The sequence below is a fragment of the Leptidea sinapis genome, chromosome 17, assembly GCF_905404315.1.
Source record: "Leptidea sinapis chromosome 17, ilLepSina1.1, whole genome shotgun sequence".
NCBI lineage: Eukaryota > Metazoa > Arthropoda > Insecta > Lepidoptera > Pieridae > Leptidea > Leptidea sinapis.
This window is the reverse complement of record NC_066281.1, coordinates 13945290-13959642: the sequence shown is the minus strand read 5'-3', so window position 1 is coordinate 13959642 and position 14353 is coordinate 13945290. Positions and strand designations below refer to the sequence as shown.

The following is a 14353-nucleotide window of genomic DNA, read 5'->3' as shown; positions in this document are numbered from 1 at the left end:
TTAGCTGGAGGAAGTCGCATGCAGCCAAAGAAACTGCTGTACAACACAGTGAGGACACTATGGGAAGCTGCCGGGTCAGCTTCCAGCTTAAGGAGGGAGGAGTTACGCAGGCCCAACACGGCTAAACCTGCATACGTTGCCACCCCGTACCTCGACGTAGTGCTGATCGAGCACCCATGTCTTTTAGATTTCTTTAGTTTAACTGTAATATTGTCTTGTTCCAATTTACCTGTGAGTAACATTAAATATTGTTAAATAAAGTGCTTTTTAAAAACTTGATTCCCGAAGCCCGATACATAACTCTCTCCAAAAAAAAAATTGCTGATGAAATGGTAACCTCAATAAAGGCATAAAAAGGCATAAAAGGCATTTATTTTCTCAAAATTGATTCCTTTAGAATTATTTTTGATGTCATTTCTTATACTACTAGAGACTACTACCGCTTCGGAAACAAATGGCGCTCTGAGAGAGAAGAAGCGGCGCAAGAAACTCTCCCAGCCATCTTTGTTTTGCGCTCTTTTTAATAAAAATATACAATATTGTACAGTCATTTCTATCGCTATAAAATAATCACAATCTAGTCCCAGGCTGTCCGATCATTTAGGTATTCAGCAGTGGAGTAATAGGATTTACGACAGAGCCATTTTTTCATAAAAAATTTAAATTTATTTATAGATAATGCCTGACTGCCTGCTGGGACTTTATTGTAGAAGTGTATACATTTACCCTTAAAGCTATTATGTATCTTATGAAGCCTACTAGAATTAGTTACAAGCAATCCCTTATTTCTAGTGTTATAATAATGAAAATCACTATTAAGAGCAAAAAGGTGACGATTTTTGTGAACATATATTAAATTCAAATTCAAATATTTATCAAAATAGTAAATTTCATAAATGTACTGACAATGAACAGTCATAATATTTATTTCTTTAAATTTTTCTTTGAGAGACTGTCTATAACCAAGCTGATATATAGCAGGAACAGCTCTCTTTTGCAGTGCAAACACTATATCCAATGTCAGCAGCATGACCCCATAGTAATATACCGTACGTCATGATGCTGTGAAAATAACTAAAGTACACTAATCTAGCGCAATCGCAACATTCGTGTACTCTCTAATCTTTCCAACTGCATATGCCGCATAGCTGAGTCTATCTGCTAGATGGGTAATATGTGGACCCCACTGAAGCTTTTTATCTATCGTGATACCCAAGAAGACCGTAATGTAACAATACAAGTATAATTGGCTCAATGTACTAATTATCACCTTGACTCGGTGAACGTCGGAGACCCTCTAACGACATCTCATCTACGTATTCGTTGTACGATCTGCAAGTAATTTTAACAATTTAATTGAAGTTCGCGACTTCAACACGTTTAATATATTTGATCAACTTTGTTGTCAAACTATTAAATTAAAATTTTATGTAATAAGTGTAATTGAAGGTGAACTCACTAGCTCCGTCTTGTCTGTCTTATCTTCGACAATTTACTACTTTCTTTTAATACAATTAATTGGTATGAGGATTAAAATAAAATTTTAGACATTCTTTTTTTTATGGAATAGGAGGACTAACGAGCGTACGGGTCACCTGGTGTCAAGTGATCACCGCCGCCCACATTCTCTTGCAACACCAGAGGAATCACAAGGGCGTTGCCGGCCTTTAAGGAAGGTGTACGCGCTTTTTTTGAAGGTACCCATGTCGTATCGTCCCGGAAACACCGCACAAGGAAGCTCATCCACAGCGTTGTAGTACGAGGAAGAAAGCTTCTTGAAAACCGCACTGTGGAGGACCGCCACACATCCAGATGGTGGGGATGATATCCTAACTGTCACACGTAGCGTGTCGTGCGAAGGTGGAATTTTATTGTGTGAAGTGGATTCATTAATATTGTACTATAAATACTAAAGAAAACCTTGTTATTATAAGTAATAATTATTGTTAGTATAGCTGTAGTGAATATGTATTGGTAACAGTAGGTATATTGTATCCTTTCCAAATAAAATAACCTCAACTTACGGCCGTTCGCAATATTCAGTGTATCTCCGGTTGTGGCCTACTTGAGATAAAAATCGTAACTATCTTTGACTTTTCTGCCCCAATAATCTTATCGACGGTAACTCATCTTATCCATATACGCTGTCTGTCAATGGGAGGACGTATAGCTTACCAGCGATATAATTTTTTATGGAAATTGCAATTACGCGTCCCAATATAAGGCGAAAAGAATGACTTATCGGGTATATTCGGACAGCTCTTACGTACAGCTAATTACTGACAGTAGAAGGTAGTAATTTATCTCTACCTGTAAATAGTATATTGGGAGCGGCCGTTAGAGATTCATACAAACTGTATATGACGACAACATGCATGTTATTATGTAATCGCGCATCAAGCCGGCTGTTAAGTGCCCTCGCAATAATAATAGCAAGGGAGATTGGGCTGATCGTTATCTTTCATCTGAAAGGCAAAGCCAAGTTGGCTTCAAAGAAACTGATCGTCATTAAGAAGGCGCGGCAATACTTAAAGGCGGCTCACGTTGAAGTCCTACTAAATAATTGTACAAATTGTTACGGAAAGTGGCTAGTACAAATATTGGTCTATCGCTTGTCCCTACAAGTAGTTAAGCTGATTGAAGCTGACCCTTCACTACGTACCTGATTTAATCAGTCGGAATTTCTTTATTGTAATGGTTGGCAAACTATCAGATGTATAAAAGGAAAAGACCTTGAAATAGAATTGTTTTTAAATAACTTGAATATTCTTATCATAGGTATGTCTCACTCAACAATGGTGTAAAAATTTATGAATGTAATTCGAATTTTAAAATTACCACGTTTGTAATTGTTTACGAAAACAACTACAATTCACGGAGGATCATTAATTTGATGAAAAAAATTAAAGTATAAGAAAGAATCGACATGATATTTTCTGTCTATCTCCGCTCAATAGCGGATAATAGAATCAGCCCCAATTAAATTAGAGCAATTCATTGTTGTGTCTGTTTGTAGACAACCCTGTGCTAACTTTGAACTTTATCAGAAGGTTATGGATGAAGTTTTATTCAAAACCACAAAATCATGTCAAAATCTGATTGTTTGTGGACACTTAAACATAAATATTTTTTAAAATAGTACTGTAAGTGTTAAATTATTAAATTTACTTAATCATACAATTTAACTTCTTCTAGTGCCACATGTATTGATAATATTTTTACAAATGTAAGGGTAACTAATAGAAACATAATTAGTAAATTAGATTTGGACCACTGCAGTCAGTTAATACAGTTTTAATCTTTAAAACCCTCTTAATTAACCGTAAAATAACTTTTGTGCCAATTACATCAGACCGCATCGAAAGAGTGAGGGCCACGTTTTGTTAAAGACCTTCCATTCTTACAAAATACATTAAAACCTAATGAATGGTTGAAATGATTCTTATTTATTATTTTATAGGTCGTGTCATTGGATTCTGTGACTGTTTCTAGTAATTTTGTCAACTTATTAAAATCATCAATACCATCTGAGTGGTGTCTTTATTGCTTTTTTTGGTGCTGGCTCAATAACTTCGTATTGATCTACAGGTAGTCCACTATATCTGTTAGCACTATTGAATCATTCTGGAGACGGTGGTTCGGTCATCGTCATTCTTTTGTTATTTCTTGCCATTGGGACTCGTTGCCATGTAGGAAGTTGTGAGATACTTTCCATTCCAGTGTGGTCGAGCTGTGTTTGAGAACTCACATTCAGATGCAACATTTCCTTAGTAGTTTGAGTAAGAGTACCTCTCCTAGGGTAGAATTTTTTTCAAGTGTGCTTCCATTTCTCCTCTTCTCCACTTCTTCAGTTTGCACAACGCCTGCCGAAAGTTAGAATCCCGCCAACCGCATCCGATGGAAGTCACATCAACTCCACACGGAATAGTTAATTATATGTACGTATCGTACTTTAACTCCACATGTAAAGTCGGTAACATTGAGTTTGTGCAAGTGAACTTAACTTGTCCATTAGTTTTGATGTAGGATAGTCTGCAACAATTCAGAATTACAGCCGCAGAGGCACATCGCTAGGTAAGCCGGCCATTTTTTTTTCGAGTAGGTACTAAATGTAAAATGAGTATTTATTTTAGGCCGTAAAGCAACAGTTCAAACACTGGCATGTGTAGGTAACAAAAATCATTACTCGGTAAGCCCTGGAGCACTCGAGCGTGGAGCTAGCTCGCAGCTATATAATGTATGGTCCAGAGATTTGGTTTTCGCATACTTCATTATATTTCATAATTTTGTAAAGATGATGCTGTGTTTGTTACTTTGTTGTATCCAATATGCATTTCTCTTATTGTCAGAATCACAGCCCCAGAAAGAGCCATATAGCGGAGAGGGCAAAACAAAGCCTAGAGAATAGTTTCCTGCTACAAGTGAGTTATAAGATAAATGTTTACCGATACCTAACTAACTACCTGCACGAGAAATAGGCCCAACCCGACGTCGACTGCAACGTGTTGCGAGACACGTCGAGACACACAGTCGAGGCCGGCCACCGGAAGCGGTCCTGTTTCTCGTACAGCTCTGTGTGTGCTCGTCCTGATGTCCATTGCCTCCCAACTCCCGCTTCACGTCCCGTACTAACCGCGCTGTCACATGTCCATTTATTGTTTATATTCGAATCTAAATACATCGTTAATTATCAATAATATTATAATACCTCGTTTTTCGGATATCTTTATGTTTGTAACAAAACTAACGTGCTAAACTTTCTCTTCTCATTACCTGCCGAATATTTTTTTTGTACGACCGGAACTATTTACGCAAATAACTTATTTTATAAACTCAGCTTTACGTTCCCCATCTCCATCACCTATCCCAGAAAATATTAGCAATGTTCGTTAGTGTCGTTGCTTTATATATTGTTTTGTATGTTTCGTTGCGTCGTGTGTTCTTTGCTGACATCACTCACAATGAGTATTACATTTCCTATGTTATATAAAGTTAAAGAGACTGCTGGTAAATTATAGCCGTCGCTCATGCTCTCCTGTGATACCAGACAATTGACATGATCTTTATTGGTTGGTTTGAAACCTTACTTTGGTGACTTCGTTTTTAATTCTGTTGAAGAAAATTTCTTGAAAATCGCACAGTTTTTTTATGGAAGTGGAAGACATACAGAACCAATGGTGACCTGATGTTAAGTAATCCCCGCCGCCCACACTCTTGCAACACCAGCGCTACCGGCCTCTTTGGAACGCGTTTATTCAAAGGTCGCAGGTAGATGTCGTATCGTCCTGAAAACATCGCTCAAGGTAACTCACACTTTGGCTGTATGCCACACATCCTGATGGTGACGATGATATCCAAATTTGTGGCATGTAGTGCGAAGGCGAAATTTGGTGGCAGGAATCAAGATTTTGAGCTCTTTGGAATACTCCCGGTGATAAATGCGGTAGAAGATGTAGCAACGTCTCTACGTAGCGCCATATGATCGAACGTTTAGGAGTATACTGGATCTCTGAGGATTCGAGCAGCTTATCGTTACAAATCGAGCGCATGATACTGGACTGCACCAGACCAGATATGAGAATAAAACTATACGTGGCCGAGGCTGTACCCTATAGAGAACCCTGTACCCTGGGAGTCCCAGGCCCATGGGTGTCGTAAGAGGCGACTAAGGGCTTTTTAGAAGTGGGAGAGTCACGCTGCCGTCTTTTGATGTCAGCACAATCGGGCAAGACTCGTCCGGGTTAATTACCACACTCGCACAGAATACCGGCGTGAAGTAGCGGATTAGTGCCGCTATGTTTCGCGTAGGTTAGTGTCGAGGACCGGTGGCCAATTTTGAGGGTAGGGACCTGTACACTCTCTGGCTCCGCGTAGATTTAGAGGACCGCGTCCGCATCTATGCGTGTGTCTACAGGTCCCATAGTGGTAACGCAGAAACCGATCATCTCATGGGCTGCGTTCAAGCGGCAATTGACGGCGTGCTTGCACAGATCCCCTCCGCTGAAATCGTAGTCTTGGGTGATTTCAACGGGCACAATGCCGAATGGCTTGTATCACGTACCACAGACTACGCAGGGCGATCTCTGCATAATTTTGCATTGGCGTTTGGTCTGTCCCAATTGGTTGAGCTGCCAACGCGGCTCCCGGATGTGGATAGCCACATGCCGTCCTTATTGGATCTTCTGCTGACTACACATCCCGATGGTTACCAGGTCTTTGTCGACACCCCTCTCGGAACGTCCGACCATTGCCTGGTCAGGAGTGTAGTGCCTATCCGACGCCAACGTCGCAGACCACCAGCGACCCGCCGCGTTTGGCACTACAAGTCAGTAGATTGGGATAGGATGCGTTCCTTTTTTGCATCCTACCCTTGGGGCAGGGTATGTTTCCCTTCGGATGATCCTAGTGCCTGCGCCGTTGTAGTAGCCGAAGTGATACTACAGGGTATGGATATTTTTATACCAAACTCTGTAGTACCCATCGGTGGCAGATCACAGCCCTGGTTCGATGCGTCAGTTAAAGCAGCATCTGACTGCAAAAAACAGTCGTATCGAGCTTGGTTGTTGGAGTTGAATCTAGACTTGCTTGATGTAGTGTCCCCCCTCCATTGACTACCCCCAATTTCTTCAATTACAATTTGGCTGCAGCTTACAGATTACCGCGGAATTCGCAGTCGTCTTGTCAGTCATTTTTTAAAAGTAATATGCACTTTTTTGACTTTTTCAGTTAAAGAAACAACAGCAGCTGCAGCAAGAGATTTTATTGCAGCACTTCCAGAGACAACAGCAACAGCTTGCTGAGCAGCACGAACAGCAAATTCGGCATCATCTGAAGGTAAGCTGTTTAATTTTATTAATAGTAGCGTTTTAAGCAGGTTCGTTCGTTCCTGTGAAAAATAGGCAAATAAAAAATTTATTATCCCAATGATATGCTTTAAAAAAAACAGAGATTGGCGTTGCGTAAAGCTCGCTCACTCATAATAGGATCATCGTAAGAAAACTGCACTTGGTTTTGATCATCTTCGTATATTCCACGGACATGGTAACGACGTCCCAGTGAGGTCCGTACCGTTTGACAGCTCGAGCACGAATGCCTCGAGTGTCGACAGCCGTATTTATAGGGATCTGTGCTCGTGAGATCCCGTGTCGACAAACACGTGTGTTTTCGATTAAAGCTTTTTCACAATTATTTCACATCACAATATAATCAAATGATGATTTATAAACTAATTTTAAGTAGAATTATCATACTTAATTATTCTCGTTTTTATAATAGGCGTGTTGTAGTATTAGCGCCGATATATATAATTTGTTCACAAATTTACGCATAACTTTTTTTAAATAATGTGCAACCTTACGTTTACATACTTTTCAATAATTTCTTTGGTTAGGTCTGTGTCACATGGTTTGATATTGTCCAATCACAACTAGGTGTGCGTGTGATAATATGCATAGTCGTAGCATTTAGAATATTATTATCATCAAATAGGACTTCATTGAAAAACTGCTACAAAAAAAATATAAGTAAAGTAAAATTACAGGTCCTAATCACACTCTCTCTATTTTAATTGCAAACTGCGAGACGAATCTTTCCCGACCCCTGTGTTCTTTTCAAACTCCTGTTTGCTGCCATTGCCATATGGCAACGGCATGAGACCACCGTTTAGTACTCTGTTATTTGCGTAGCACACGCGATATTAGTATACCTCAATATAGTGGAAATTTTATTTCAATTTCGAAAAAAGGAAACGTTACACCAATTCCAAAAGTTGGAAGTGGAAGGGGATTCTAATAATATTCAAATCTACGGGCCTATTTCACATTTATTTATTTTTGGAAAGCTGATTGAGTCAGCCATTTATCCGTTCATAACCAGTCATCATAAACCCATACTAGCACCGGAACACAGATTCATAGACAAAATGTCCACATTAACTGAATCCGTCACCAACGTGACTGAAGTATCAGAAGGAATCGACCAGAGCAATATATATTGATGCTTTTTACACTGACATCAGTAAAGCTTTTGATAGAGTATACCATTCTCTTATGCTGAAGAAACTTAGTTATGTGGGCATCCTCGGCATTTAACTAAGGTGGTTTTCCTCTTATCTGGCATCTATATTTCAGAATGTTATAGTCTATAGCTATGAATCTAAAGACTTTTGAGTTAAAGAACGAACCACAAGTATAATATTCTAATGCGATAAGTATTTGCTGTATGACTATTGACTCACTGCTTTATTCCTAGATAAAAGTTGATCATAATTTCTCCCAACCCAGGAATGCATGTAAAAAGGGAAACCATGAGGCCTATTATAATTATTATGTTACCAATAAGTAATACAATAGGAACCTAGCAAGGTGCAAGTCGATATTCAAATCAAATCAAAAATAATATAGCATAGTAGGGTTATACTTACGTTGTATCGAAATCTCGCCAATCTCTTCGTCCCATGTGGAAACACCTCTCAAGTCCGAGGCACATATTTTCGGATGGGTGGTAGGTAGTTCTTGACGTTCAATAATTACTGGACATAAATTAATTATAGCTCTGGGAGCAGCAGAAGGCGATGGAGGAAGCGGCGCTGCGAGAGGCGCGAGAAGCGAGGGAGGCGCGCGAGCGACACGAGCGGGAACGGGACCGCGCGGAGCTGCTGCGGAAGAAAGACAAGCTGGAGCCGTGCGCCGCCGCCAGTGCCTCCACCCAGGTCAAGCAGAAGCTGCAGGTGCGTCCACACCCAGCGCTTGCCGCGGCCGCTGGCAGCTCGTACCAGAGTTTACCGTAGACGGTTGTTGTTGCAGGAGTTCCTGAAGAAGAAGCAGGCGGCGGCCACCGCCAACGGAACGCTGCCCGGCTCGCCCTACAGGAACTGGTGAGTACAGCCCGCTAACATTATACATATATATATACTGCAAGCTGAACGGGCACCTAGTCAGATTGGGTCTCACTTAACCAAACCTGTGCAGATTGTGCAACAAAGTCACTGAAGACCCCATACACATTCTTCTGGAATGACAGGCCATTGCCAGAATTAGGCTGGGGTGTCTTAAAACACCCTTACTCAAAGCAGAGGACGTGCCCTGTCTGGACCCTCTGAAGATTCTACGCTTCTTAAAAGGAATAGCCTCAATTTTTCCACAGCTCATTTTTTAGACATAAGAAGTCGAGGGTAGAGCAAGCAGGGGGCACATTAGATCCTAGGATTTAAGTGCATCTAAATCGACTACTCATAATAAAAACATTATACAAAGGTCTCGGTCCGGGTTCTATTCAATTAGGTTCAGGTCGACAAAATAATGACACAAAATTGAGTACCACCAGCTCACCTCTAGGAGCTCACGGACGATCTTTAACTATCGGAATAATAAGCTGCAACTTGAGTAGAGCGCGACGTATCTATGTGTCAGCCTATAATTTGTTCTTTCGTCGTTAGATGTAATATGATGTCGCAATACAACTCCTCGTTTAGCGTTGATAGAAACTCATAGAAATGTAGTCGTGTTTTTTCTAATTACCGCTAGATGTCGGTACTTTAATGCATGTTATATTGCTATGTAAGCATTCAATTTAGTAGTATGTAGTAAGTTTTCCTTAAATATATGGAATGTAAAGAATAAAGTATATTTAACCGGCACACAGATATGTCGGGGAAGACTTGATTCGTTCGCTATTATAAATTTTGGTTACCATAACGGCGCCTTATTCTGCCGTGAAACAATAATGTGTAAGTATTTCTGTGTTTTGGTTTGAAGGGCGCGGTAGCTTCTGAAATAATTGGGGCAAATGAGACTTAAGAACGTACGTCTCAAGGTGACGAGCGCAACTATAGTGCCTTTCAGAATTTTTGGGTTTTTCAAGAATCCTGAGCGGCATTGTAATAAGTAGGGCGTATCAATTAACATCAGCTGAACGTCCTGCTCGTCTCGTCCCTTATTTTCATAAAAAAAGAATAATATATAATTAGTTGTATATGTTGTGATCGTTTGTCGTATCAGGGGCATCGTGAAGTCGTCGTCGGGCGAGTCCATCACGTCGCCGGGCGCCACTTCCGTCGCGCACCCCTACCGGCTGCCGGCTCCCCCCGCTCCCTCCACTGCGCCCTCCGCCGCCGACTACCCGCTGCGCAAGACGGGTGAGACTTGTACCCCAGCGCTCTTTGGTGTGCTCGTTTCGATATTGTGGTGCACTAACAAAATAGCTAAAATGGACTGCAATGCACACATTCCCAAACACTAACAGAAGCGCTTCTTCTATCCATCTCCCTGTAGACATGTGTGTGTTTGGGTACTGACTAGCGAACAGTTTTTTTCGAACAGGAAAGTATCAACCACAGTAAAGATTTCAGCCGGAACCTGTCTGTGAACATCTGATACCAAATACAGCCTTTCAGATGGGGATCCGAAATAAACCGCTATAGTCTCGGATCGAACTCAGGCACGTAAGCTGTAATGTCATCCGGCCCGTTTGAACATCGGAGAAAATTAGAACTCGCCGTATAGTTTTCAGTCTGAACTGCACAGGCGTCAAACGATAGCTGGCGTGAGCCCAAGCAATTACAAATATATAATTTGATAGCAGCAGTTCCTAAAAATTATCCGGCTATAACTGCTACTCATATATTTTCATGGCCCGCTTTAGTAAAGTAAACTTCATATCTGAACATAATATTTCGTTACTAGCCTGGGAATGGTTTTACTAGTATGAATAGAACCTGTTTCTTCTTCGCAGTGAAAGTCATGCTGACCGTACGAATGAGCAGATGAAAGTTAATTGTTAATTCTCTCCTACCTTCACGGGACTCACTGACATTAACCGTTTATTTGTCTGTCCGCATTTTAATTTGAACCAAAGTTAATTAGTAAAAGTATAAGTTCACCTGTTTAAAATATCGCTAGTCGGTACCTAAGTAAGCTGAAAGTGAGTCAAATGTATACTACATTTGACTCACTTTCAGCTTACAGCATACATTTTACTGTAATAAGAATGCAGCTCTAATAATATAATTAAAAATCGCTCTCGTGTCTTACCAATAAATCATTAATTACGTCTAGTATTGCAAATATTAGCATAAAAAAGAAAGAAAGAAAAAAAGTTTATTTGTGACGATATATGACAATAAAATAACTTTGAGGAATATTATTTGGAATAAGTCACAAAGTGGTCCCAACTCAGCATATTTGCTGGTTTGAATACCAGCGCTGGTCTTCCGTTGGGCCATTGGTGACGTCGCTTTAATGATAATATAAAATTAAATCTGGCTATGGTCGTTTTTATTTTTTAAAGATAATGTTATTATGCTTTTGTTAGTGCCTGTCTTATTGGTGTTAAATAAATAAAAAAATAAAAGAACGGCTAGCATGTATACGTGGACGGGGAGACACGGGGGCGGGGCGGTAGTGTGTGTGAGTGTGTGTGCACGCAAGCTAACCGCATGCGGCGTGTGCGCAGCGTCGGAGCCCAACATGCTGAAGGTGCGGCTGAAGGCGCGCGTCATCGAGCGCCGCGCCTCGCCGCTGGCGCGTCGCCCGCTGGCCAGGAGACACAAGTCCCGCAGTGAGTAAGAGTTTAATGAAAAAAAAATTCGATAAATATCTTTTATCGTCGTCGCGCAATTTTTAATTTGGACCGATAATTGTTGTTCAATCAATATTAATGATTAATAACCAGTGTTTATTAGTTTTTAGAAATCAGAAGAAAAAAATTGATTTAAATTCATACTTTTTTTAAATAATTTTTGTATGTTGCATTATTGACTTGTTTAAAAAAAAAATCAAAAGCATGATAACTTATAAATGGTTCACTTTTGCATTACAATTATCACAAATAGTATAACAATATCACCCCTTTTACCTTCTTTTACTTTATCGACTACAGTAAAACCTTTGACTATGTTGTATGGTTGGACCTATGGAAGATACTTAGTGAACTGGGAGTACCTCAACACCTGGTTGCCCTCATCCGCTCTCTATACCTGTATACATATACAAATCAAGGGATGGTAAAGTTCGAGAACTGCACATCGGAGCATTTTAGTTTCGGTAAAGAGGTAGGTTAGTTTCCAATTCTCTTTAACGCCTATGGAGAGTACATAATCAGGCGGGCATGTGAAGGTTGGGAGGGTGGAGTCACAATAGGTGGCACTAAAATAACTAACCTCCGCTACGCAGATGACACCACACTCCTTGCTGCAAGTGAAACCGAGATGGTGAACCTCCTGGCCCCGATTGAGAACATCAGTTTACTATTGGGTCTAATAATAAATAATAGCAAAACCAAAGTAATGATAGTGGATCGTACCAACAGCCTTGAACTAACGGGAACGCTGAACCTTGACATCGTGAGTGACTTCTCCTACCTAGGGTCTAGCATTAATAACACAGGATCATGCGAAAAGGAGAGGAGACGTATAGGGATGGCCAAAAATGCAATGTCCCAGTTGCACAAGATATGGAGAGACCGTAACATCACGCGAAAAACTACAACAAAATTGGTGACTTAGCTAGTTTTGCCCATATTCAGTTATGGAGCGGAAACCTGGACACTGGAAAATGCCGATAGAGACCGAATAGACGCCTTTGAAATGTGGTGCTGGAGAAAAATGTTACCGATTCTATGGACCGCATGTCGCACCAACGTGTCTTTTCTGAAAGAGCTTAATGTCAAAACTAGACTTTCCACTATATGCCTTCGTAGGGTGCTGGAAGACGTTTGCATAGAAATGTATGTTGGAGGTGTCCAACATATCATTGATATGCAAAAGAAACTGTGTGGGAGATAGCACACAGCCTTGGGGCACTCCAACGTTCACGGGCTTGGGATTCGAGCAAAAACCGACAACGACTTGTATGCTACGCCCAGTGAGGAAGCTGGAGGTCCACTTGCATAAGCTCTCGGGAAGCCCAAATGATGGAAGTTTTGAGAGGAGCGCCTTGTGCCATACACGATCAAAGGCCTTCGCTATATCCAGGCTTACTGCCAGGCCTTCCCCCTTGCTTTCAATTTTCTTGCCGCCGCCCATCTATGTGATAGGTATACCAGAAGATCACCTGCCGACCGACCATGGCGAAAGCCGTATTGTTGGTCGTTGATCAACTGGTGACCCTCTAGGTATACTAAAAGCTGGCGGCTAATTATGCTCTCCATGATTTTGGAGAGCAGGTAGGTAATCGCTATAGGCCTGTATTTTCGGATCCGAACTGTCTCCTTTTTTAGGATCGGATGGACAAGGGCTGACTTCCATGAGTCAGGGACTACGCCTTTGTAATAAGAGTGCCGGAATAAACGCGTTAGCACCGGCGTCAACTCAGGGGCACACGTTCTAAGCACGATTGGAGAAATGCCATCCGGCCCGCTCGACTTCCTGACGTCCAACGAAAACAGAGCTCGCCTAACAGTTTTCTGTCTAAACTGTACTTCAGGCATAGAGCTCTGACACCGCGGAATGGTCGGCGGTGTTTTTCCGTTGTCGTCAAGAGTCGAGTTAGAGGCGAAAAGAGCGCACAGGAGATCAGCTTTCTCTTTTTCCGTATGGGCCAGGGTGTCATTCCTCATGTGCAACGGCGGCATGGACGGCTGTTTGGTTGAAGTTACCAAGAGCAGCTTTCGTCAACGACCAGAACTTGCGTGTTTCGGTCAGGTAGCTGGAAAGCTGCTCGCCGATTTTGACGACGTGCTTTCGTACTTCGCACGGGCGATTTGCCGCTTAAAAAATCTGGAGGCATGGTTATATTTCCTCTTAAGAACTATGCAAATCGGATCCTTTGTGCCCAGCGCCGCAACCCAAGTTCGATACGCCTGTTTTTTGCAGTCAGATGCTGCTTTAACTGACGCATCGAACCAGGGCTGTGATCTGCCACCGATCGGTACTATAGAGCTTGTTATAAAAATATCCATGCCCTGCAGTACAACATCGGCTACTGCAACGGCGCAGGCACTAGGATCATCCGAAGGGAAACAAACCTTGCCCCAAGGGTAGGATGCAAAAAAGGAATGCATCCTATCCCAATCTGCTGACTTGTAGTGCCAAACGCGGCAGGTCGCTGGTGGTCTGCGACGTTCGCGTCGGATTGGCACTACACTCCTGACCAGGCAATGGTCGGACGTTTCGAGAGGAGCGTCAACAGAGACCTGGTAACTATCGGGATGTGTAGTCAGCAGAAGATCTAATAAGGACGGCATGTGGCTATCCACATCCGGGAGCCGCGTAGGCGACTCAACCAATTGGGACAGACCAAACACCAATGCAAAATTGTGCACAGATCGCCCTGCGTAGTGATCCGTACCACACACAATGCCGAATGCGGCATTGTGCCCGTTGGAATCACCCAAGACTACGATTTCAGCGGAGGGG

General features: G+C 41.7%; 1 protein-coding gene across 5 annotated transcripts in view; it reads left to right on the top strand.

Moving 5' to 3' along the window:
• Positions 1–14353, top strand: part of LOC126968898 (histone deacetylase 7-like) — a 110795-nt gene that overhangs the window by 69167 nt on the left and 27275 nt on the right. For 4 of the 5 annotated variants that reach the window (XM_050814050.1, XM_050814051.1, XM_050814053.1 and 1 more), the window contains 6 exons: positions 4350–4421; positions 6727–6834; positions 8552–8728; positions 8805–8875; positions 9999–10135; positions 11452–11556. In XM_050814050.1, coding sequence (XP_050670007.1) covers positions 4350–4421; positions 6727–6834; positions 8552–8728; positions 8805–8875; positions 9999–10135; positions 11452–11556 — 670 coding nt within the window. The remainder of the gene's footprint in view (positions 1–4349; positions 4422–6726; positions 6835–8551; positions 8729–8804; positions 8876–9998; positions 10136–11451; positions 11557–14353) is intronic. The other variant, XM_050814054.1, reaches the window with a different exon arrangement.